The sequence below is a fragment of the Acomys minous genome (genome assembly GCF_964271855.1).
Source record: "Acomys minous genome assembly, chromosome: 17".
Taxonomy (NCBI): domain Eukaryota; kingdom Metazoa; phylum Chordata; class Mammalia; order Rodentia; family Muridae; genus Acomys; species Acomys minous.
This window is the reverse complement of record NC_140500.1, coordinates 53860991-53885324: the sequence shown is the minus strand read 5'-3', so window position 1 is coordinate 53885324 and position 24334 is coordinate 53860991. Positions and strand designations below refer to the sequence as shown.

Sequence of the window (24334 nt, the reverse complement as noted above, 5' to 3'; positions counted from 1 at the left end):
TTGAGGACAGGTTTTGGACTTCTCTCCAACAAACTGTTTCTGAAGAGAATCAGCATAGTGTTGTCTCTCAAACACATGCTTTGGGTGAAATGACAGAAGAGGGCTTTCGAGAGGCTTCCTTCAACAGACCATCCAGACTCCCAAGAGACATGCTTTTATTTCCTATGAGTAAGGAGCTGACAGGAAAGCATGAGATAGAGTTAGGGACCCCTCAAGCTCACAGTCCTTGCCTGCACTTACTGCTGACCTCTTTCTGAGCCCTCTGCCAGCTCTGCTGCTACGTGAAGAAGAAGAGTGTCTCCTCCTTGTCCTTGTCCATCATTGTATGTTCAGACTGCTCCTTTGTTTTGATGACTGGTGGTTGGGAGCGGCATGCCAATTTCCTGCCTCTCTGCAGGAGAAATAAACATGGTGAGCCTAAGCTGGCTGTGTAGATGATATACCGCTATGCCCTCTGCCGTAAGGTGAAGGAAGAAGCCAGCAAACTCTGGTCATACAGACTCAAGGGTGGTACTGACTAAAGGGACCTGGAGTGTAGACCAGACCAGCTGTCACCATGCCAGTTTCATGGAGCATGCCTTTTGAGGGGCAAGAACTAAAACATTTCCTATTTCATGGCTTCTGCAGGAGATCCTGCAGTGTGACAGAGCACAGGTCAGCCTCGAAAAGTCAGTGGTCTCTATTAAAAGGCCCAATTCCATAGCTTTCAGCCCTCTTTTGCACTGAGCCCACTTTTAGCTGTCTGTGCTGTGTCTAACAACAGCCTTTGACTGGTGGTTCTAGCCAGTACCTAGTCCCTCCATGTCTTTGTCACATACACTGTACTGAACTCCCCCAAAACTTAGTTAGCTATTTCCTTTATTCTTGGATTTGCTTGGGGAGGCTCTCTGAAAAGGCTCCTCAGCCCTGCCATCCCTCTTATGGCAACATGTGTTCTCTCTCTTCCCCTCTGCTCCCAGCTCCTCTTAATGAAGCCCCTCCCCTCCCCACTAAGGCCCTGTTATGTTTAGATCTCTGGATATCATACTGTTTCTGTCTAGTGCCCTCCCTGCCATCTGAGTCTTGATCATGGCCGCCTTTCTCTTAACGCACTGCAGTTTCTGGAGGGAATTACATGTCAGCTTTCTTTCTGGACTAAGCACTGAGATGTTTGGTAGTATCATTATTAGCAGTGTTCATCCTTCCCAAGCAATGGCATGTTTCATAGATGCCTGCCAGCTCCTGTTTCTCAGAGGCCATGCTAGGCCCAGGTCTGCTGTCACATACAGGAGGCACAAAGTTGCCACTGTCCATTTCCTGTGGCATGAGGGCTTGAGATCCAGAAGACATAGGCCTAGCAACAGGTGGTTTGCTTGGCCCAAGGTCTGTCTGGAGGTGGACAGAGCAACAGGACCCTGAGAGAGACTGGGTGCTGGTGTAAGTTCTGGGAGCTGAGCATCTGCCCCTGGCAGGGGTGTTGTGAACAGCACATCTGGGAGACTGGTCCTGGTGAGGAGGACAGGCCCAGGGCAAGAGCACTAGAAGTGCCTGGCTTTGGCTCCAGTTTGGCACTGCAAGCAGCTGTCTGTTTCTTCAGCAGAGTGATTTGCCTACAGAGAGGCCATGGAGCTCAGGCTGGAAAGCCTAGGAGGTACACCCTCGAGTGGTGCCGCACAACCCCTCACCTTCTTTTTTACTTCAGCCTGGGCCCTGGCTAGAGCCCGCTGCAGACGCTCCTCCTGCAGCTGCTTCTGCATCAGGGCCTTCTCTTCACGAAGCCTGGAGACAAGAGGTGGGTTACGGGGATCAGGGCCTGGGAGGGATCTTTGCTTTTCCCACCCAGGCTCCAGGTCACATCCTCTCATGTCCTCCCACATGTTAAAAAAAAAAAAAATGCCCCCTCTGCCCTTGCTGTTAGTTGTGGACAAGTGAGCCAAGGCTTGGGAAGGAGGCAGGCAGGGCTATGTAGATGCCATGCTGGCTGGGAGAGTGATCTAAGATTCAGACCACACTCCCAAGAAAGCATGTTTCCCTGCACCCACATCTGTGTCTTTAGTTCCTGTGCCCACAGGCCTACACCCTGGCACCCTGCTAGAACATTAGTCTTAGAGCAGGTGCTGGGGCTCCAGAGGAGATGGCCCCAACCTTGGGAGACACAGACAGACTTGGCAGATGGTTGTGTTCCAGGGCCACACACACAAGTGGATGACCAGGCAGAGAGTTTCTGGCTTCTGCTTGGCCTCAGCCTCATGTCACAGAGTCCTGAACCTGTCTCTCTGGTCAGGAGCATTACGGAGGTGGACACTGACTAGTGCTTCCTGCACCCAAGCCAAGGCTGCAGCCACAGAGGGTTGGGCACAGTGGCTGACCTTATGCGCCTCTCCCTCTCCTTGGCCTTCTCAGCCTGCTCGATCTTGACCTGGGGCACTCGCTCCAGGTTCTCCAGCAGCTCCTCTAGCTGGTGCTCCACCACAGTCAGCATCTGCACTGTGCCTAGGTTGGTCTCCTGCTGAGTGCCCACACAGTTCCGGTACACGTCCAGCACCTTGTGGTTCAGGCTCTCCAGCACCTTGTCCTGGGGACAGTCAGTGGTGTGGCATGGCTGCAAGTCCCTGTTCACCCTCACATGATAGCCTACCCAAACCAGCCATCATGGCTTGCCATGGATGGAACAGCCGCAGTGTGGGTTCAGAGAGTGGGGTGGAGCAATGGTACCTGCTTTTCTTAGCCAGAGTAGCCCTGGTGCTCCTGTGGTCAAGCCTCTCTCTGATTCATCTCATAGCCCAGCCCTTCCCCCAGCTACCTTAGCAAACGCACTGAGGCCCAGGCTCCCATTCCAGAGAGCCATGCACTGGCCCTAGCCCCTCATATTCTGTGAGGTCCAAAGTCTAGGACCTCATCCCTGTCTGAGCCTGCTCTGACATTCAAAGAGTAGGTGACAACTGCTTTGTGGGTGCTGAGTAAATATTAATGAGCAGCAACAGGCAAAAAGGCCACAGCCAGTGCCCAATAGCTCTTAGCCTGGCAGGAGCCAGGCCCCTGGTCTATAACTGTCACACAAGGTACTGGGCAGTACTGAAAAGAACAAAAACCTGAGTGAGTAAATGATATTTGTGTGTGTGTGTGTGTGTGTGTGTGTGTGTGTGTGTGTGTGTATGTGTGCACGTGCTGCTCATAGCCAGGGCCTGGTCCCTGTCACCAAGAGTCCGAGAGGCAATGTAGACAGCTGAGAGGGAATGAACAGACCCCCAAAGGCACATGCCACCCCAAGCACCTGGATAGAGCCTAGGAAGTGGTGCAGGACCTGGCCTCTGCCTTGAGACACCCCATCCCTACCTGCTCGTCACCCATATACTCCCCAAAGTGGAAGACACGGGCTTTGAGCTGCAGCTCTGCTGCTGACTCCTCCTCCTTGGAGATTGATATCATCATGGTGCCGATCCACTGCTTCAGCAGGTTGACCTCCTTGTCCCTGTAGGGTCAGACAGTTCCCTCAGCACCCAGGGTTCCCAGTAGGCAAAGCCCTGTCCTGTCCTGAGGTCACAGGCTCTGCTCACCAGGAGTGGAACTCCAGGGCAGTGTAGAAAGGGGAGATACCCACCTTTGCTCCAGATACCAGTGGGAAAGCCACTAGTCTCTTGCCTTAACTAGCAGAATTACCTTGTGGGATCTTGTGATGTTTACCAAATTAAATTTTCTTTCTATTCCAAAATTGTAACCCATGCTGCCTTTACACAGTTGAGATTCCACTTGAGGTCTTTGTATCTATAGTGATGAGACACCCTTTTCTAGACTCTTTTCTCCTGGGCTGACTGTTGTCTGGCTCGGCATTAGGGCCATGCTGGTCTTACTGTGAGGCTTAGAGTGTTCCCGCCTCTTCTGTATTTTAGAGATGGCTGAGGAATGCCATCATTTCTCCCTTAAATGTGTGAATGTATGCTGTGTCTGTGTTTTGAGATAGCGTGTCTCACTGCCTGGGGCTTGCCAATGAGCTAGGTTTGCCAGCCAACAAATCCTAGGGATCCCCTATCCCTTCCCAAAACCATAGTTATAAATGCATACCACTGTGCCTGGCTCACGCATGTGTATAAACATATGATATATGTATATGTTTACATATGATTTCTAGAACTATAGATAACGTGTGTATAGTATATATAGTTCTGAGAATCAAACACAGGTCTTCCTCCTTGCAAAGCAAGTACTTTACTGACTGAGCCATCCTTTTTAAACCTTTTCATTTTCTGTAGAATTCATCTGTTATCCCAGCTGGATATAAGGCTCTTTTGCTAACTATCCATTCAATTTCTTTGCTTTCTCTTTCTCACAAGCTGTTTTCTGTTTTGAGGGGTATTGTTGTTGTTGTTTTTCTGAGAAAGGGTGGTGGGTATTCCTGAGTATTGCTCCTGCCTGTCACCTGTGTGCTGCTGGGAACATGGGTGGCACTGTTGAGGTAAAGCAGATCCTCTGGGACTCTTAGAGGCTCCTGGCCTTTCTGCAGAGTTTCTTGTGCCTCCAGCCCTTGCCAGGGCTCCAGAAAACAGTTTTGCCTAGCATCTGGAAGTTCCACTTCCTTCTGGAGGCAGCCATGCTGCCGAGTTATGAGGAGCATGGTAGACTGTCTGGATGATGAAGTCTCAGCTGTGTCAGGGCCTAGATGCCCTGGCTGCTTCTGTTGTCTGAGGTGTCTTTCCCAGACCTCTAGGTGGCTCTTTCCCATTCCCCTGCACAGTCCTGGGCCACACACTGCTTTCTCATGGAAGCCTTGCCTGCCTCTCTCACCTGTTGCCACCTGCCCTTCACATCACTCACCTTGCCTACTTCCTAGCATGTGCACTTCCTACCAGTCAGTGTATGAGTCTGTCTGCTGTCCGCTGCCATCCAGCGTAAGTTTCCATGGGCAGGCCTTGGGCTGACCCAGAAAAGTTTAAGGACTTGGTGGATGAGCCCTTCATATCCCTTACCCCTAGGACCCCCTCTCAGTCTTCCCTACTCAGCCCCCTTGGACTCTGGAATGAGCCAGCAGAGATGACAGAGATGAGATAGCTGGCAGCCATGCCCTATAGCAAGGATTGTGGGTTTTAGTGTCCAGTGGACTCCAGGTGGGAGTGGACCCAGCTCCTCCCTCCACTGCTGCCTAGCTAGATCCCTGGTCCTGTCGGACAGCCTTGTGCCCTCCCACTCAGCTGCTGCTTGGTGCCCACCCAAATGCTGCAGGTCCTCAGCAAGGCAAGTCTTCTCTCCCTCACAGCCTGGGGGCTGGGAATGTTGTGTGAGCACTGTTAATACTTCCCCATGGCCAAAGTATCTTGAAGACCAGGTTCCAGCCCCTTCCAAGCCATACAGGCCTCAGGGCCCAGGGATGTAGTGGCCTTCCACATGGTAGAACTGACTTCCCAGAGCCTGAATAGTGGCAGAAGGGCTGAATGGGAGGTCCTCAATGTTGCCTTCGGACTGCTGGTAGCACCAGGGTCCTGGTATCTACCCAAACCCTATACAAGGAAGGGGACAGCTGATAGTGCAGTGGGGATAGGAGTGGCAACCGAGCAGCAGGGGGACTTACATGCGGATCTGGGTGTTTTTCAGAGTAATGTTCAAGTCTTCTATGGTCTCCTCCATCTCCTGCGTGTTCTGAATCAGTGACAGGTTCTGTTCTTCTAGCTTCGTGAAGATGTCCAAGAGCTGCTGGGGCTCAGTGAAGTACAGTGCCAGCTCCTGTGAGGGGTAGGCAAAGGGTGCTGAACAGGATGGGGCCTGGTGGGGCAATGCAGGATGTTTGATAGAGGTGGGGAAGAGGGAAGAGAGCCCAGCCACAGACCTCCCCATCGCTGTCAGTGTCTTCTTGTGATGGTGCCGTGGAGCTTGACCTAAGGGCAGACAGTGGGATCAGAGCTCCTGGACCAGTCTAGGCCACAAGTGGCAAGGGGATCAATGACCAAAGACGTGGATGTAGCATGTTCCCCACCCCTCCCTTACCCCATATTGCCCAAATGTAGCACCCATCAGGGTCGCATAGCCAAAGGGTGCTCAAAATTCAGTGAGCAGTCTCCAGTTAGATTAAGACTGACTTCCCTTGATCCACTAGGTTACCCTGCCGTGTGTCTGTCTGCCATTTCTCTCTCTAGGTGCAGGGCCTTTGGTACCTACCCACACTTTCCAGATACCTTTCTTACCATTCATTTTCTGAGTGAGCCCTCGGAGGCCACCTGGATTGGGTCTGGAGATCTGCCCAATTCACAGCCATTGAGCATCCCAGCCTACCCCAAGCAGCAACACACAGGGCAGGGCCTGTCTTGAGACAGCTCACAGGGGTGCAGAGAGGCTGCATGGCCTCAGCACTGTGTAGAGCCTACCTCCACGTGCTTCCCAACCCTTTCCAGTGACCCCCTCACTCACCCACCCCAGCTGTTCTCTCCCCAGAAGGTGCAGCTGTGTTGGCTGGGGCACAGGTAAGGTCAGCTTCCTGTCAGATGCCCAGGAATTAGAGGTAGAAATGGAAAAACTCAGGTGCAAGTGCAGATGCACGGAACTGTGGGGGCAGAGAAAGTTGCTGATGCCTCAGCATTGCACCTTCCGGGGCCCGTGTTACAGAGGAGGAATTTAAAGGTTGCTCAGCTCAGCCATCTGCTCAAGAGACCCCAGGAGACTGCTGGGACCCCCTGCCTTGAATCCATCCTCCAAAAGGATACGGCCTTCTCAGATGTGACCTTGTGCAGCTCACAACCCATCCACTTGTGTTCAGCAGCCCTGGTCACTTAGCTCCCAGGTTCTTAAACTGTGGGTCCTAACCCCACATGGGGGTGTGTAGCTAAATGTGAGAAATATGAAAAACTGGACAACAGTAAACAGTCTCCTAACATTCAATGACCAGAAATTAAAAGTCAAACAACCCAGGTTGTTTCTGACAGCACTCACCCATGTTGCATTGTGAATTCACTGCAGACTTGGTTCTGAACACACACATCATGTGCACTTTGTACTGTGCCTGCTGTTACAGCATACACCACTTCAGATGCATCAAGTTATGTCTTTGGGTTGGCCCTATGCATACCTCTGACATATGGTAATACAAAATGGTGTTCTCGTCATTGACGATTCAAAACTCAAAAAACTGAAAAACCCTAAAGATGCTCTGCATCAGGCAGTATCAACCATCCAACCAAGATTTAATTACTTATGTAATCATAAACAAGAACTCCTGTCACATATGCACATTTAATGGTAAACTTGTATGTGTACCAGAGAAGTTCTTTAAAATAAATTGCCTTATGATTTGTGATCAGTAGGTATTTGTTCTGTGTGTCTAGTTTATAGGTTGTGTACTCTGAGTACTATAAACTTATCAGGTGAAAGGTTGAAGGTAGAAGCACTATCCTTGCTGATAGGAAGAGGGACCAGGGTTCAAAGCTAGGCCAGTGTGATCTGAAACTATATCCTCAGCTCTCCCAACATAGAGTCCAGGGCTGAAGTAATCTTGGTGGGTAGCTGGTATTGCACTCTGACCTCATGGAGCCTCTGTACCAGGCTCCCAGTCAATCAGCATATGTCTGTGTTACTGATGGTGGCTAGTCTGTCTCCAGAAGACCACCATGCACAAAAAAGGTGCTTATAGGGGATGGGTACTGGCGTTTCCCACAGCCCCAAAAGCATAAACTGGGGAGTTAAGCAGCTGAGGATACAGTGTGCACAGGGAAGGCATCAGAAAATGGGGGTGGGGGGATGCAGGTGGTCCTAGAGTAGGGAGAGACAGAAGATGTGACATGGGAAGGAATAGTAGAGATTAGGACGGGCACATAGGAAGCCCATTTCTCATGCCCAGGTGCCCTCATCCACACCAACATCCTGAAACTTGCACCACAAAAGCTGCATATTTCAGAGCTGACAGAGATTTCTTAAGGCTGTGAGATGCACTCGTCATAAGTGGAAAGGTAAGTAACATGACATTATTAAAATTAATTCCTCTCAGCCAGGCGGTAGTGGCACACACCTTTAATCCCAGCACTCGGGGAAGGGCAGAGGCAGATGGATCACTGTGAGTTTGAGGCCAGCCTGATCTACAAAGCAAGTCCAGGACAGCCAAGGCTAACACAAAGAGACCTTGTCTCAAAAAATGGAAAAAAAATTATTTCCTCTCAAGAGGCAATATGTCAGGACCACCCAGGTATGTAAAGAGCTAACGGAGGACTGGCAGGAGGAGCCAGCTAGCCAGTATAAAGATGTAAAAACCAGACCACCCAGTGCCAACAAGCAAATTTGTCATCAGGAAAATGTCACTAAAACACAGCACTTGGGCCTGCAGTGACCCTGTAGGGTTTTTTCCTAATATTCTGGGCTATGATATGGGGCCTTGTTGGCCTCCTTGTATAGCCCACAGACACATGTCTTCGGGTTAGGGACCACTCCCCCAGCCCCACCCACTCCCCTCTATTGTGCTATCACACTGGGGCTACTGACTACCTCGGTCACCACAGGGCTAGAACCAGGCACCTGACGCAGTTCTGTGGAGTGACACTCAGCAGGCTTCCCTCTCCTCACCCTCCCCCAGAGCCACATGAGATCCCTTGTCCCTCCCCTGTGCCCTTGTAGGCATAGCTGTCTCCTTTAGTGGCCTTCGTTTCCCCCCGAGCCCCTGGAGGCCACTCACAGTTTGAACTCCAGCTCACTGTACAGGCTGGGCTGACTGCGCTGGCCAACCTTCGGGAGGCTCTGACTGCTGGATGGGGTCTGCCAGGACCGTGCGGGCTTTGAGGATTTCTTCAAGCTCTGAACATCTGCAGGGAGCGTGGAATCAGGAGGTTTGTGTGTGCCCTGGCATGAGGTGTGAGTCCCTCCAGGCTGGGGAAGCCATACCTTTCCACACCAAGGTTGTCTTGCTCTTACTGCTAGACCCTACAGGAAGCAAAAAGGACCCCATGTGACCATTGCTGGACCCAGACTTTACATAGCAATTCAGGCACTCAGCACAGGAGGAAGACAGGAAAGGAAATGCTTGGGAGGAAAGCCCTTGGTTTGACTGGAAAGCCCATGTTCTTACAGGAAGGTTCCAGCTGAGCTCTTGATTCAAAGTGAGCCCTTCCATGTGTGGTGACAACCATGAAAGAATCGGCCAGATGGGGCCCATACATACAGGCTCTCAGCATCACTATTGGGGTCCACCCTTAAGGGACACTCTTCTCTTTGCCTCACCTTTGGCCCCTACTAAAGTGACTGTGCTGCTGTCCTTGAACTCCACAGACTCCTTGGCCTTTTTCAGAGCCAGACGCTTCTCCTCCTGCTTATCCAGCCACTCCTTGGGCGACAGCTTATACAGGAAGTCCTTGTAGATCTTGTAATGTCTCAAAGTGTCTTCAAATTTGGAGATTTCGCTAGGCCCAGGGAGGGATGCAGGATAATTAGGCAGTGTCCACTACCAAGCCCTAGCTGGACTAGAAAGGAAGCTTGCCCCACAAGGACCAGACAGTGGAACTTCCACAGTTGTGACCCTTCTGTGACTGCCTGCTGCATTCCGCCTGAGCCACAATACTCCGGTGTCCTGGGGTGTGGCCACAGGAGAGTCACCAAGTGTGAGCTTCAGCATCACCGGTAAGACAGGCAAGCCACAGCCTCTCACAGGGTTTGAGACTCTGAAAGGCCTTTGTGGTCCTAAATGTCTCTTGGCTCCAGTAAAGTGACAGGTAAAGGTGCCCCCTGTACTCTACCTTTTGATGGTCGTGATCTGGGTTGTGAGGTTCCGGATCTCAACGATCTTCTCCATCTTGATCTTGGTCTCTTTCTCAGCCCTGGGGGAAGGAGAACCAGGAGGACAGTCATGGATCATTAAAGACCAATCAGAAATAGAAGAAGCCATGGCCTTGGCCTTGGGCACAGGCCAGGTGGGGAGGTGGAAGGTGAAGGGTATCCAGGGGTCATAACCATAGACTGAGATCAGGTCCTGTCTAGGGCTCATAGGTCCAGGTCCAGCTAAGATTGGACTGTAACTGACCCAGGCTATGGGTTTGCATAGGGCCTGACCCAGGCTGTGGGCTTGCGTAGGGCCTGAAGGCTCACAGTCTCATGGCCTGCACTGAGCTGCGGTCGTTCTCCCTGAGGAACTCATCAAACAAGTCCGCATCCTTCTCCAGAAATTTCTCGGCCCTCTCCAGCCTGTTCTCCTCCCGGGTTGCCAGCATTTCCAGTCGCTGGATTTCATTGCGCTTCATTGCCAGAGCGTACTGTGGGCCAGCAGAGCAGGCATGAGGGCACCTGGCTAGACCAGAGCCAAGCTGCAGACCCTCGCCTGGATGTAGCCATCCCCACCTGGAGGAGAAACATGGCGCGCTTCTGCTCCATGTAGTCGTTCAAGGTTTCCGTCTCCACATTATTCTCTGCAACAAGACCCAGGAGGAGAGGAGAGGAGAGAGAGTGGAGCCCAGGCGACTCTCCACAGAGGAGCCTGGGGTCCTGCTGCCCACCCGGGGTGGTATAGTGATGGTGGAAGGACTGGAAGAGTGGAGAAAAAGCTTCCCCCACACAGCCAACCCTCCACGTCTGTGGGGTCTCTACCCTTGGTTACAGCCAACACATCAGGAATATATGGAGAAGAATCTGATTTGCCCTGTGAGTGAACAGAGTTCCCGCGTCACTACAAATAATTGTTTACATAGCTCGTATATTGAACCCGTCATGTACAGATCTATGGATGACTTAGGCAACACAGGGGAGCATAAACACAACTTTAGCATCGCTATGGCTTCTGATACCAAGGTGGCTTTAGGAAGTTGTCCCATGGGATGCTGAGAGGTGACTGCTAGGCTCTAAGATGACTGGTGTGTGCCTGACTTGGGCCTCTCTCACTGTAGCATCCTCCCAACTTGGAAAAGGGCTCTGAACAACCTTCACTCGGCTAGACAGTAACACTGGCCAGGCCCTTAAGACACAGAAGATAAATGGGGTACTATGTGCCCGATGAGGGGTACCTATGCTCCCAGCCCAGGCTCAGTAGTAGCTAAGTCTGCGGTTATTTTTTTTTTTCAGCCAAGTGAGGTGGATAGCTAAATGGCTTCCACCGTGAAGATCCCACTATTAGACCAAGACTGTGCTCCCTGTGTATTGCATGAGGAAGCTATATGTGATCCTGACTTTAGAGGACCCAGACTGTGTGGCTTTCTGCCTGGCCCCTGGGGTCCTCTTTTTGAGAGAAGGGCCTGGTGTGCCTGAAGCAGGAGGTCTGCCCTGCAGTACAGAGACCTTTTCAGTCTCCATGGGTCATTTTGGAGTCTTTTGCCCCTCAAGGACACTAGGTCCCCATGAAAGTCAAGGTCAACCGGGCGTAGTGATGCAGGCCTGTAATCCCAGCACTCGGGAGGCAGAGGCGGGCGGATCACTGTGAGTTCGAGGCCAGCCTGGTCTACAAAGTGACTCCAGGACAGCCAAGGCTAACACAGAGAAACCCTGTCTCGAAAAACCAAAAAGAAAAGTAAAGAAAAGAAAAAAGAAAGTCAAGGTCAGGACAGTGCAGAATTTTAGGGTCCTCTGCTTGTTTCCAGTTCCCCTGCCTGCCACCCTACTTGCCCGTCTCTCTCAACCTGAGTGACAGAAAGCAAAGGCTCCCCCACAAACCCCATCGAGCTCAGGGCTTGATGTCAAGGCAGAGGTTAAGGGTTCTGTTTCATAGTCACAGTTAGTGCCTCTGTGCTCCCCTGTGTACCATGAATGCAAGCTCAGAACTTGGGGCTCCTTCCTGAGCACTATGCAAGCAGCTCACAGAGGTACTTTGTTCAGTGTCTTAACACAGTCCTCACAACTCATGAGGTTGGCACAGTTACAGGACTCCCAGTGCTGGCTATGACCTACCAAATGCTGCGGTGTGGCCAAGACCCTGAAGGCAAGTTCCAGATACAGCCTCCGCATTATATTGAACTTCCCATTGACTGTGACTGGCTGATTGTTGAGTGGGTGGGTGCAGCCCAACCCTCTATGAGGTAAGCTAGCCTCTACCCCTTTCCACCACACAGCCCCCAGATGATCAGCATGCCCCGGAACTGTGGCCCATTAAGACAGAACCCTTCAAGGTATGTGGTGTCAGACACACAGAGAGAGGGCCTTTCTTAACCATCCCTCAGCCTTGCCCCTACACAAGGCAGGGGTGCTGTACCTCCCGTCATGGCCAGCTTCCAGGCAGTGTTGTTGCGAAAGGACTGCAGTTGCTGGGTCTCAGCAAGCAGCTCCTGTTCCTCCATCTCCTCTTCTAGCTGCAGCTCCCGGCGCAGGCTGGTGTGCTTGGCGGACACATTGGATGCGTAGGTCATCTTCTGGTGCACCCTCAACATCTTCTTTTGTTCACGGTCCTGTGGGGTTGACAGTCAAATGGGACCAGGGCTCCTACCAGATGCATGTCTCCAGTGCCTCTTGCTCAGTGCCAGAGGCTGAAAGGGCCCACACGTAGTGTGGACACCCATACACAGAAACATACACTTGCATGTGTGCATACGCATGCATGCATGCATGTGCACCACACCCATACACAGAAATATACACTTGCATGTGTACATACGCATGCATGCACGCACGCACGCGCACACGCGCGCGCACACACACACACACAAACCTGTGCTGAACACTCTGTTGTTGGTGCTCTTAGGTAGTGGCTCTTGAACACAGTCTCTCTGAGGTTGAACAGGACAGTGACCACCTGAGGATGGGTCCCAGGATGGGCAGCCATACCAAACACAGGTAACAGCTTAATTGCATCCAGATACCAAACAATAACAGCATGGCTAAAAGATGATTGCTCCCTTCACCCAAAGTCCCCTTTAACTAACTAAGGCCAAGCATTTGATATGCTAAAACTGACAGAAAGTTCAGGGAACTTAAACCTGTTCCCAAAAGACTGGCAGTTTCCTCTGCAGGATATCCTGTCACCTAGCTGGAAGCTCGCTGGTGGCTGCTGTCTCCACTGTTCTGCACCTCTGTGGTACCCACAGGGCATCATCCTGATCCAACCCAGAATGGCAGAGGAGGGGACACTCCCTGACTATAGCAGCTCTCAAGGCCAAGTGCTGTGTAGCATTGTGGGCTTTGTGCTGAAGTCTTCTCATTCAGAAAGATTCTCAGAATCAGGCTGTTTTCTGTTGGGACCCACCAGCTGCCACAAACTGAAGAATCTCAACAAAATAATCGAGTGGCAAAATGAAATGGTGGTAAATTGTACCCTCAGATGTGGAAGGCATTGAGCCTCAGCATGCGGTAGGGTGTAGCAGAGGGTCTGCTGGGTACAAGAGAATGTAGACTGGAGGGACCCACTATGGAGAATGTAGACTGGAGACCCAATGGGTGGGGACTCTCTGGGTAGGGAAGAGCTGCTGCTCGGTGGGGAAAGTGTAGGCTGTGCATCTACAAAGAAGTTGGAGATGCTCTCAAGGGTGAAAGAAGCATGCAATTGCACATGGACATTTTACAGAAGGCAGTACCACAAGGTACAGCCAGGCTTGGAAATGGAAGAAATACCCAATTCTGCATCCCAAGAGGAAGGCCTGAGGTAAAGGCCAGAGAGAGGCCTGCCTGTGAGTCTTCCATCCCTTCTCAGTGGCCAAGCAAATGTACTGTATCATCTGAGAGCCTCCTTTCAGAGCCCCAAGCTGACAGCCTCTCATTTCAGAGCTCGGCATGGTTCTCAGGCCTGTTCCAATTTCTAATACAGAGGCTGAGGGATGCCTTTCACCCAGGGCCCCATTGGTGTTGACATGGGCAGGAGATGCTGAGCCTGAATCGGGGACGCAGGCTGCCAGGAGAAAGGAGGGGTGTGGCAGGTGGACTACCTCTTCTGGGCTTGCTCTGCTGTCCTGTGCTGGGGCTGTGGGATCCAGGCCTGCCCCGACTCCTGGTCACACAGGTAAAACAAGAGTCAGCAAGCTAGGGGTGCTCTGTGTATCTGCCCTGTGGGATTCCAAGCAGGGGAGAGGTCCAGAGGGGAGAGGGGCCTATGAGGTTTGAGACAGGCCTTGAAGGACAAGAAGAATGCTGGGAGGGAATGGCAGTTCTCATGAGGGAAAGTGGGAAAGGGAGAGAGATCGTCACAGCAGCTGAGGAAGCAGCCTACAGCCTGGAGACAAGGAGATTCAGGGGACAGGTTAGATAGACTCAGTTCTGTGGGGAAGATGATTGTTCTGGAGTGAGAGTGACCTGAGGAGGGAAGCACTCACCTGAGAAGCTACTCAGAGGGGGAAGGGGCTGTCCCAGGACCCGCATACTTACTACAAGGGTTTTATTCCGCTCCTGTTCTCTGAGCAAAAAAAAGTCCACATCCCCTGATATGTGGAAAGGGTTACTTGTGGGGTCAGAGACAGTCGAGAGCCCTGGAGAAGGAAGAAACAGGCTGTGTCTCAGGCCTCCTTATGCTTTCCTACCCAGCATGGGACATACAGCATCAGTGGGTGCTCCTCAGCCACACCCAAAGTCTTCTCCTGGGTCCTTTACTCTGTGGTTTAATCTAGGGGAGCTGAGCTCCTGTCCAGCGTTTGTCTCACCCATCTGCCTCTGTCCTGGTTTGCAAATCCTAGCAAGGCTTCTTTCACAGAGAAGGGAAGACAGGGCCTGCTGCCCAAAAGCGATGGAATTGGACATGATTCCTACAGGTAGGGCAAGTGGGATGCAGGTCAGGCCACCTCCTGGAGGCTCCCCGGAGACTGGCAGAAATCCATCCAGGGAGCCAGAGACAGGCCACTAGTTGGGGCTCTGTGAACCCTGGGTCATGCCTTTCTCCTCTGCATCAATTCAGATCCTAGTACGCACACCAGAGGGCTTCTCTGTGACTTCGGGGACCAGGAAGTAAGAGCAGCGAGAGGCACACAGGATCCCTTGGGTCCCCATCCAGCAATTCAGAAATCTTAGGAGTAAGTATGAAAACCCAGCACAGCGCTGGAAAGCTTGGGGAGTACTGGCGTGGTAAAGGCTGTTAGAGAGCTCTGGGAGAGAGAAAGGGTAGCCATGGGTCTGCTTTAAAAGCCCTCTGTGTCCACACGTATGGCCACATGGAGTTTTGGTCAATGGAATGTGAGCCAGAATGGGGCTTCTGGGGTGACCCTTTCCTTGTGAGACTGAGGAAATGAGAGGGTGGTGTGATGGTTGGTCAACTCAACATAATCTAGAATCACCCAGGAATGTTTTGTCTTGATCAAGGTGGCCTATGGGCCTGTGTGTATGTGGCGGGGGTGGGGTGAGGGTGACTGTCTCGGTTATGTTGATTGACATGGGAAGAGATCAGTCCATCACAGGCAGCACCATTCCTTGGGTTTCCAACCAGAACTGTACAAGAGTGGAGAAGGGGAGGCTGAGCATCAGGCTTGCATGCATGCATGCATTCATTTCTCTCTGCTCTCGACTGGCTGGTTTAAGTTCCTACCATGGTGGACTGTGACCTGGAGCTGAGAACACAGCAAGTCCTTTCTCCCCTAAGTGGCTTTTCGTGGGGTATTTCATCATAGCAGAAAAATACCAGAGCTGACAGGTTTTCTTTGGGGGGCGGGTGTGCTTTCTTCCTGCCTTGAGGCTGAGTGTGTTAGCCCTTCTGTGCCCATGAGACAGTCTTGTATTTCCTAATTCTGGTGACACAGAGACACGCAGGACCTGGTCGCCCAGACGTCTTCTTGGAGTTTTGAAGCTCTGACCTGACTGTCTCCCACTATTTGCTACGCCCACTACCAACCCCCCTTGTGTTGCTCTTGAGTTCTGACCAACAGGAAGAGAAACACTGCCCTGCACCCCAGAGGCCAGCCTGAAGTGCCCTAGAAAAGGGGCCAGGCTTCACCTCCCTGCTCAGGAAACTACCTTTGCTTTTCTTTCGATGTTTCTTTTTGTCTTCAAGGAACGAAGAGGAGCTGTTGTTCATGAACTCCAGGCTGTTTCCTGGTGAGACACAAGAGAGAGAGAGAGCCACAGCAATGACCTGTCTGGCACTGAGAACTGCAAGCATACAAGGCTGGTGCTGGGTCCTAGCTGCACAGGGCACTGGCTTAGCCACCTCTCTGAGCCTCCATGACTACATTTGTGACGAGAACACTGAGTTTGCTGAGAGGTGAGACTGTGTGAGGACATTGCCGTGAGCGTCTCTTCTCTGACAGCTGACTGGCTGGAGGCAGCTGCTTCATGCCTTCCCATCCCTCTGTCCCTTTGATATCTCCCTGTAAGCAACATGGAGATAGTCCGGTCAAGTTCCCCTCACTCCCCCATGGCTGAATGGAAATGTCAATATCCTGTTCCTTGGGAAACTCCACCCACTTCCACTTGAAAAAGGTTCTGCAAACCTGGCCCTGTGACCCAAAAGGCTTATGGTTGAATGGCCAGGTTGGTCCCCTGGTGGGCTCATATCTTTCCTCAGGCACTGCAGCCTGGCTGCACCTCCTAAGCCCTCCAGGGATCCAGCAGTCTGGAGCCCCAGACTGTAGGCACTATTTTAAATCTATTTTAATTTAGGTTTCTTATATCTTTCTCCCTTCTCCACCCCAGTCTCCCTTCCAACACTCCAACACCAGGTAGGAGAGAAAGGTTAGAGGGGAGAGGGGGCAGAGTTCGCCGTGGCTACTTCCTGCTGGTTAGAGCCCTGGGGTTCCTTGGGCATGTCCACTCTTCGTTTCAGGATATCTCAGCTTCTTCTTCTAAGGCTGCACCCACAGCAGGCAGCAGCAGCAGCGGGGAGCACTAGCAGCCTTCTTTCTCAGAGCCCCCTGTCTCTCTCTGGGCTCTGGACTATATCCCCTCTCCAGAGTCCTCAGAATTCAACTATCTGAAGCTGGCGAAGAGCCCCCTCTCAGAGCCCGCATGAGGCAAATAGTTTTGCTGCTGTGGACAGTCTGAATCAGCCCCATATTCCACACCTGGGATTAAAACATAACTGAGTTTGAGTTTTATTTATTTATTTATTTTTGGTTTTGGTTTTGTTGTCATTGATTTTTGAGGCAGGGTTTCTCTGTGTAGCCTTGGTTGTCCTGGACTCTCCTTTGTAGACCAGGCTGGCCTTGAACTCATAGCAATCCACCTGCCTCTGCCTCCCGAGTGCTGGGATTAAAGGTGTATGAGTTTTTAAAGAAGCCAACTTTCCACTACACTAGACCATGCCAGGGAGCCAGGAGAGAGCAGTACTGGGCTGTGGAGGGTAAGTCAGGGGTAGCTGTGGTCCCCAGTGGCCTGGGGTGGAGGAAGTCAGGCCTGAGTGGAAGGAAGGGTGAGTGATGAGCAGAGCCCCAGAGGACCAAAAGGCCTGTCTGACCAGCAGGAAGGCTCAGCCCAAAGCCTAGGGGTCTATAGGACTGGAGAAACTATAGTCTCACTGCAGGCAAAGGGTGGGGCAGCCGGAGAGTCAGGCATCCTGGGTTCCAAGCTCCCTCCTGTCAAATTATCCTGTGTTCTAGAGTCAAGGGAAATTTTTCCTGGTAGTAAAATTTCATTATCGTGTCATAAAAATCACAAGACACAAGCTGGGCGTGGTGGCGCACACCTTTAATCCCAGCACTCGGGAGACAGAGGCAGGCGGATCGCTGTGAGTTTGAGGCCAGCCTGGTCTACAAAACGAGTCCAGGACAGCCAAGGCTACAAAGAGAAACCCTGTCTCAAAAAGACAAACAAAAAAGTCACAAGACACTAAAAACTAAACAGAAATAAAAGGAAATGCCTCATGACCGGATTTTATGGAGGCATTTTTCTCAATTGAGGTTCTCTCTTTTTTAGATGACACTAGCTTGTGTCAAGGTGACATAAAACTAGCCAGTTCAATGGGTCACTCCACGTCAGACTGCTTCTGGGGTGGCTGCGTCTTCACCGCTCCCAGTGGGGAAAGAGTCTGTGCCTACTGTCTCCTTTTTGCCATTTATTGATAGTGGCCTAACGTGTATGAAGTGGCATCTCATCTGGAGTTTGACTGTAACGTCCCCATTGTTGAGATCTGGGTGGCCATCAGCCTATCCTTTAAGTCTCTTGCTCACTTGGGGACTTCTTTACAGTTTGTCATTAAACTTTCGGGGTTCTTTATAAACCCTGGCTTTTAATATCCTATCACAGATTTCCAAGAGCCACATCAGTGTCTAACTGTCCCGGGGAGGGTACAGAGCGAGAGAGCTGTGATGCTGAGATGGTGGGTCTCTGTGCAGCTCCTCAGCCATCAGACGTCCTAGCAGCAGTTAACCTGGTTCAGGTTTCTAGAAGATAAGGTCACTTTGGCCTCCCTGACACATGAAGCTCCATCAGGAACATAAGCCATCGCTCCAGGGGCTACCATCCTACCAGCCTCCTGGAACTGACCACCCTGTCCATCACTCTATGTCCCGGAAGATGTGTACATCTGACTAGTTTAAGACAGGATGTTCAGGGAGGCATCACTCAAAAGTGAATAGATGACCAGACTTCTGAGGGGCTCAAAGAAGGAAGATGCCATGGGGGGGGGGGGGGCGGTGGTGGATGACATGCGCACGCGCGCGCGCGCGCGCACGCGCGCGCGCACACACACACACACACACACACACACACACACACACACACACACACACCATGTGATTTCTTTTAAAAGTCCAGTCAGTACAGAAGAGAGGGTGGGGTGGGAGGAAGGTAAAATAATACTAAGAATGTGTGAAATTTTCATAATCATATTATTTATTTCCCTAAAATTATATATCAACATAAAGGTATATATGCACACATATTACACACACATACACACACACAATGAAAGTGTCTCACTTGGATGGCAGTGCACCCCATTAGAGCCATACACTAACAAAACCCCCAAATACCAGGCATGAGAAATTCCTTTTTGAGTCGTTCCTGTTGTCCTTGGTTGACTCCCAGAGGTTGAAGCTAAGTTTCTTTTCTGGAAGACACCATGCACTTTGCACACGGGACTCAGATGACCCCAGCTGGATCTGACCTGCAAGCCTCCTCCTTGAGGACTAAGCTCTCATAGCACAGGAATGCGCTGTGCGAGCTGCCAAGGGAGGGAAGCTGCCAATAGTCCTGGTCAGCTGTGATGCCTGTGAACCAAGCTGCGTGGCCACCAGCAAGGCACAACAACCCTAGTGCTGCAGTGGCGTCACATATCTTGGCAATAACTGACAGATCTCTAACTGGACTTACGGTGTGCTCAACAGGAAGGAACCCATGACTGTACTAGAAATCTAGTGAGGCTAGTCTAGTGCCTAGTTTTATGTCAACTTGACACAAGCTAGCGTCATTAGAGAGAAGGGAGCCACTGAGAACTGGGAGAACTGGGAGAACTGAGAGAGAAGGGAGAACTGAGAAAATGCCTCTGTAAGATCTGGCCGTAAGGCATTTTCTTAATTATTGATCAATTAGGGGAGGGTCCAGCCCATTGTGGGTGGAGCCACTCCTTGACTCCTGGTCCTAGGTTCTATAAGAAAGCAGGCTGAACAAGCCATGGAGAATCAGCCAATAGTCCGCCCTCTTCCATGGCCTCTGCATCAGCTCCTGCCTCCAGCTTCCTGCCCTTCATGAGCTTCTGTCCTCAGTACTGTTAATGATGAACTGCTCTATGGAACTGTGAGGGGAAAAAAAAACCCAACCTTTCTTCCCCAGGTTGCTTTGGTCATGGTGTTTTCATCAGAGCAATAGTAACCCTAACTAAGACAGCTAGTCAGGCCATGCATCTTAAAGATTTATTTTATTTATTATTATGTATACAGTGCTCTGCCTGCACATACAACTGCAAGCCAGAAGAGGGCGTCAGATCACCTAATAGATGGTTGTGAACCACCATGTAGTTGCTGGGAATTGAACTCAGGACTTCTGGAAGAGCAGTCAGTGCTCTTAACCTCTGAGCCATCTCTCCAGCCCCCAGGCCAAGCATCTTTGAGGAGAACCTATTACCAACTTTTTCCTAAGCCAGTGCAATTCCGAAGTACATATATAAGCATAGGGTTCACCCTCATCAAAGGCATTTCCCTTTGCAGCTGAGATCATTACAGAAAACCACAACCAGTCAAAATGCAGACAAGTGATTGTGGCGTCTAGCTCTGAATACATCTGTAACAGCCACTGCACTTTATAAGGCTTGGAGAATATCAAGGAAGAGGGGGCAGAAAGCTTGTAAGAGGCTGAGCTATGGAGAAAGGTACTGTGAGATTGTGTGTCCTAGAAATGACAGGGAGGCTTAACTTGTGATCTTCGGTAATATGGCTGCCCAAACAAGACCTGATCAATGACAGCACCAGTGGATATGCTATGGCAGTGGCAGGGCTGGAAATCTCATGGGGCCTCAACCCTAGACAAAATACAAAAAACAAAACAAGAACAGGCAACTAAGGAATGCTGAGAGCTGGAGAAATAGTCGTCCCCAGGAACAAGACATCCAATATCACGTGGTCAGCCCTGAACTCGTAGACAAGTAACACTGCGTGCGGGCATGCGTGTATGCGTGCGTGCGTGCGTGTGTGTGTGTGTGTCACAGTTTTGAGAGAGAATGGAGCACACATGGGAGGGATTGGAGGGATAAAAAGAAGGGAAGTGATTTATATTTTATTTTTTAAGACACCATCTGGGCAAAGGGCCAGCAGTGCCAGACCCTGGGAGGATGGCTGCCTGTCCTATCTAAGGAGCAGAACAGAGTTGGCAGAGCAGGACTAGAGTCCTTCATGACGGAGGGCTGCTTACTTCTGCCTCTCTAAAACCCTCTCCAAAACCCAGAAGTACCTTCTATGTTTCATCTCCCCTGTATGACCAGCACAGTCCCAACACCAGCAGGGACCTAGCTGTGGCCCTCAGAGTTGCCCAGTGTGCACAGCATACAGGAATGTCTATCGGGCCACATAGTATGTGGGAGAATTTGGATGCATGGCTAGTGAGCTGGGAGGTTTTATTTCACCTTGACACAAACTAGAGTCATCTGAGAGGAGGGAGCCTCAATGGAGAAACTGCCTCCATAAAATCTGGCTTAAAGCCTGTATGGCATTTTCTTAATTGGTTATTGGTGTGGGAGGGCCCAGCCTATTGGGAGTGATACCACCCTGGGCTGGTGGTCCTGGGTGCTGTAAGAAAGCAGACTGGGCAAGCCACGAGGAGCAAGCCAGTAAGCAGCACTCCTCCATAGCCTCTGCATCAGCTCCTGCCTCCAAGTTCCTGCCGTGCTTGAGTTCCTGCCCTGACTTTCCTCAGGCTGTTGCCTGAAAGTGTAAGGAGAATAAACTCTTTCCTCCCTAACTTGCTTTTGGTCATGGTGCTTATCACAGCAGTGAATCCCTAACTGAGACTGCCAGGTTGCAGCTCCCAAGATGCAGTGAGCTGACAGAAAACCAGGTCCCTCAGGAAGCTGCTGTCCCCAGCCCCACCCACCAGGGAAGGCCTGCCCAGCTGACACCTACCCCACTGTCCATGAATGAGGCTCCTTACACAGAGAGAGATGGGCCACAACCTGCCTTGAAGCAAAATGAAATTGGCCACTTCATCAAAAGCCCTATATCATGAGGGTCAGGTTCTGGCTTAGATATCCTCAGTGCTGTGTCCCTGAGTGAGACCTACACTGAGGCTGGCTGCAGGCCAGCAGTCCTTCTGTCTCAGCCTCTAGGGGAAGTTGTGGCCAGCTCTGGGCTTCCTCTGACCTCACAGCTGGCCTAGGCCTGCCAACACCAGGGCTGGCTGGCTGGCTGGCTGGCCTGGCTTTCCCACATACTCACAGACCCTCCATTTTCTCAAGGCACCACCTGCTGCTTCGTCTCAGTGCTACTACAGGGTGTCCCCAGCATTCCCACCTCAGGTCCCTCCCCAGGGGTTTGGTTACAACCTCCCATCTTCTTGTAGTAGCAGAGTTTTTCAGAACTGTTCTGTGTGGAGAGGTGACATCATCCATCTCGGCCTTTATTATTATTATTATTTTAATTCACTCTCACATGAGAGAGGAGAAGAGAGAGATAGTGAATATGGGGAGTAGGGGCTCTAAGTATCCTTGTGGGAGAAAGTATGTGTGACAGTTCAATTTTTGGAAATACACAGTATCCATTGTTGGCAGTTGGCGACGAAGCACATTCCATTCGCACTGTGGGATTTCAAATCTGCTTAAAAGCATGAAATGACTCTAATTCTTTTTTTTTTTTTTTAATATAGCCTTTTGCAACAGGGCCTCTTTATGTAGCCCAGGCTGGCCTCGAGCTCACAATTCTCTTGCCTGAGTCTCCGCACTGCTGGGATTACAGGTGTGTACCACCACTCCCGGGAATACTCCATGTGTGGACTCATGGGAAAAGCATGGTGCAGAAGGGCATTTGTATTGTGTGGGAGAAAGAACATGCTATAGATGCATGTGCACAGAGCTTGCTTGGAGGTGTCTGTGCATCACCATGGTACCTAAGAAGATGTTGGGAGTAGACTTTCAAATAGGTATGTGCGGGGGATGGTGTAGAAATATACTTTTGAAGTTTGAACCATGGTGGACTTTCCCTAAAAACACATTAAGTTAGGATTTAAAAGCTGAAGTGAGCCAGGTGTGGTGGTGCACGCCGTTAATCCCAGCACTTGGGAGTCAGAGGCAGGCGGATCGCTGTGAGTTCAAGGCCAGCCTGGTCTACAGTGTAAGTCTAGGACAACCAAGGCTACACAGAGAAACCCTGTCTGGTAAAAAAGCTGAATTGAGTAGATGATGCAGTTATGGTGGCACTGTCTACCTCAAAGCCCCCCAAGATGCCACCCAGTGTGAGCACTGACAAGCACACATGGCATCTGGTCTGGGACCAGCCCGTCTGCCTCCTCCAGGCTCAGCCTAGCAGTCACAGCAGAAAACAGTAGAGAGGTTTGCTGCTGTGGTGGCATCCCTCCTGACCTGCTGCCTGCAATGTGTTAAGTCCATGGCCTGAAGTCCGCATCCCCACAGCACCTCAGAATGTGGCCTTGTTTGTTAATAAGGTAAGATGAATAATGCTGAGAATGACCTGGCACAAGCCCAAGTCCACCGTGCTGATAAAAAGGGGACTGTGAGACGGGGACACACACACACACACACACACACACACACACACAGAGTGTAAAGACAGAAATGGGTGGTGCCCTTAAAGCCAAGGGCAATCAAGATGCCAGGTGCTCGCTCACCAGAAGGCAGAGAGGCCTGGGTCGAAATCTCCACAGACATCAGAGGGCACAGCCCTGCATTCTTTCCTCTCACTCATGGCTGCCAAAGCTGTGCAGTAGTGGCACACGCCTTTAATCCCAGCACTCGGGAGGCAGAGGCAGGCAGATCTCCGTGAGTTCGAGGCCAGCCTGGTCTACAAAGTGAATCCAGGACAGCCAAGGCTACACAGAGAAACCCTGTCTCAAAAACAAAAACAAAAACAAAAAAAGCTGTGCAACTGGCGCCTACTGTTTAAGCCATGAAGCCCCTGGTGATTGGGTCTGTATCTCAGCTGCCATGAGAAAGTTTAAACTGTTGATTTAGAACTACTTAAACCCTTGTGTGAGTTCACACCTAACTGTCCCAGACTCCAGGGTTCCTTTTGACCTCTGGGAGCCCACACCCAGCTTAGTACTTACTGTCATGGGCCGGATTCACAGGGAACTTAGAGGACTGTGCCTTGGACATCGTGGCTGAGGACCAACCGGCGTGCAAAGCGTAGCCTTAGCTGAAGGAAATTCTCGCCTGGGGAGTGACACAGTACTTGAGTGGGTGGGCCCCCCAAACCCACAGCCTTCCTTAACCCTGAGTGGCTGACAGCAGCTTGCATTTCCACTACGGGGCCTAACACTGCGTATACCCTGTAATGCAGGTTTGGTGGGGTCCACTGTCCCCCTCCTGGGCAAGGCTGGATCTTCCTGTTCTTAGAACACAACAGCTTTGGTTTGCCTGGGGCCTCTGTGCAGCATCTCACTAGCTGAGGTTGGAGGACTGGGGGTGGGGCTTTTCCCTTTAAATCCTGGCTCACATGTCACCCTGGGAGACCTTCCTGCACCATTGCATGTAATGATCCTGCATTTTATTCTTTACAAGCAGTTACCACTTAAAAGACTTTTATTGTCATTTCTCCCAGAGTGCAAGGCCTCTATTCCACCCGTCAGATCCCCTGACAGTTGCTTGCAGTTTGAGCCATCAGGACCTCAGCCCCTTTAGAAGAGGAATCGAGCCTCCTAACACCCTGAGCTACACTTGCCACCGCATGCCCTACGGCAAGAATGCAGCAACAAGGGGGTGGATAGGTGCTTAAAGTAGGCCTATCATAAAGGAAGCGGAAAGGAGCAAGGGATAAGGCAAAGTCTGGCAAGGGGCCTGAGCCCCACGGCCACTCCGCTGGAGCCCCGGCCCCGCCCCCCCACCACCACCGCTGAGTGCACCCACCAGCTGCGCGCACCCCGTTCACTCCGAAGCCTCAGTCTGCAGTTCTCCAGTCTTCTGGTCCTG

The 24334-nt window shown here is 51.3% G+C and overlaps 1 protein-coding gene across 2 annotated transcripts; it reads right to left on the bottom strand.

Annotated features, from left to right (window-relative positions):
• Positions 1–25: 25 nt before the first annotated feature.
• On the bottom strand, positions 26–24334 carry CFAP100 (cilia and flagella associated protein 100). Of its 2 annotated transcripts, none has more exons than XM_084766371.1 (17): positions 24272–24334; positions 23473–23578; positions 15784–15861; positions 14212–14312; positions 12113–12305; positions 10276–10343; positions 10027–10190; positions 9678–9758; positions 9166–9344; positions 8830–8868; positions 8624–8750; positions 5798–5846; positions 5543–5694; positions 3316–3451; positions 2349–2554; positions 1665–1758; positions 26–391 (listed from the first exon to the last, which is right to left on the bottom strand). In XM_084766371.1, exons 2-17 carry the CDS (start codon positions 23519–23521, stop codon positions 278–280), a joined length of 1830 nt encoding a protein of 609 aa, XP_084622497.1. In that variant the 5' UTR covers positions 23522–23578; positions 24272–24334; the 3' UTR covers positions 26–277. The 2 variants fall into 2 exon arrangements, with proteins under 2 accessions (XP_084622497.1, XP_084622498.1); XM_084766372.1 differs by having other exon boundaries at positions 24285–24312.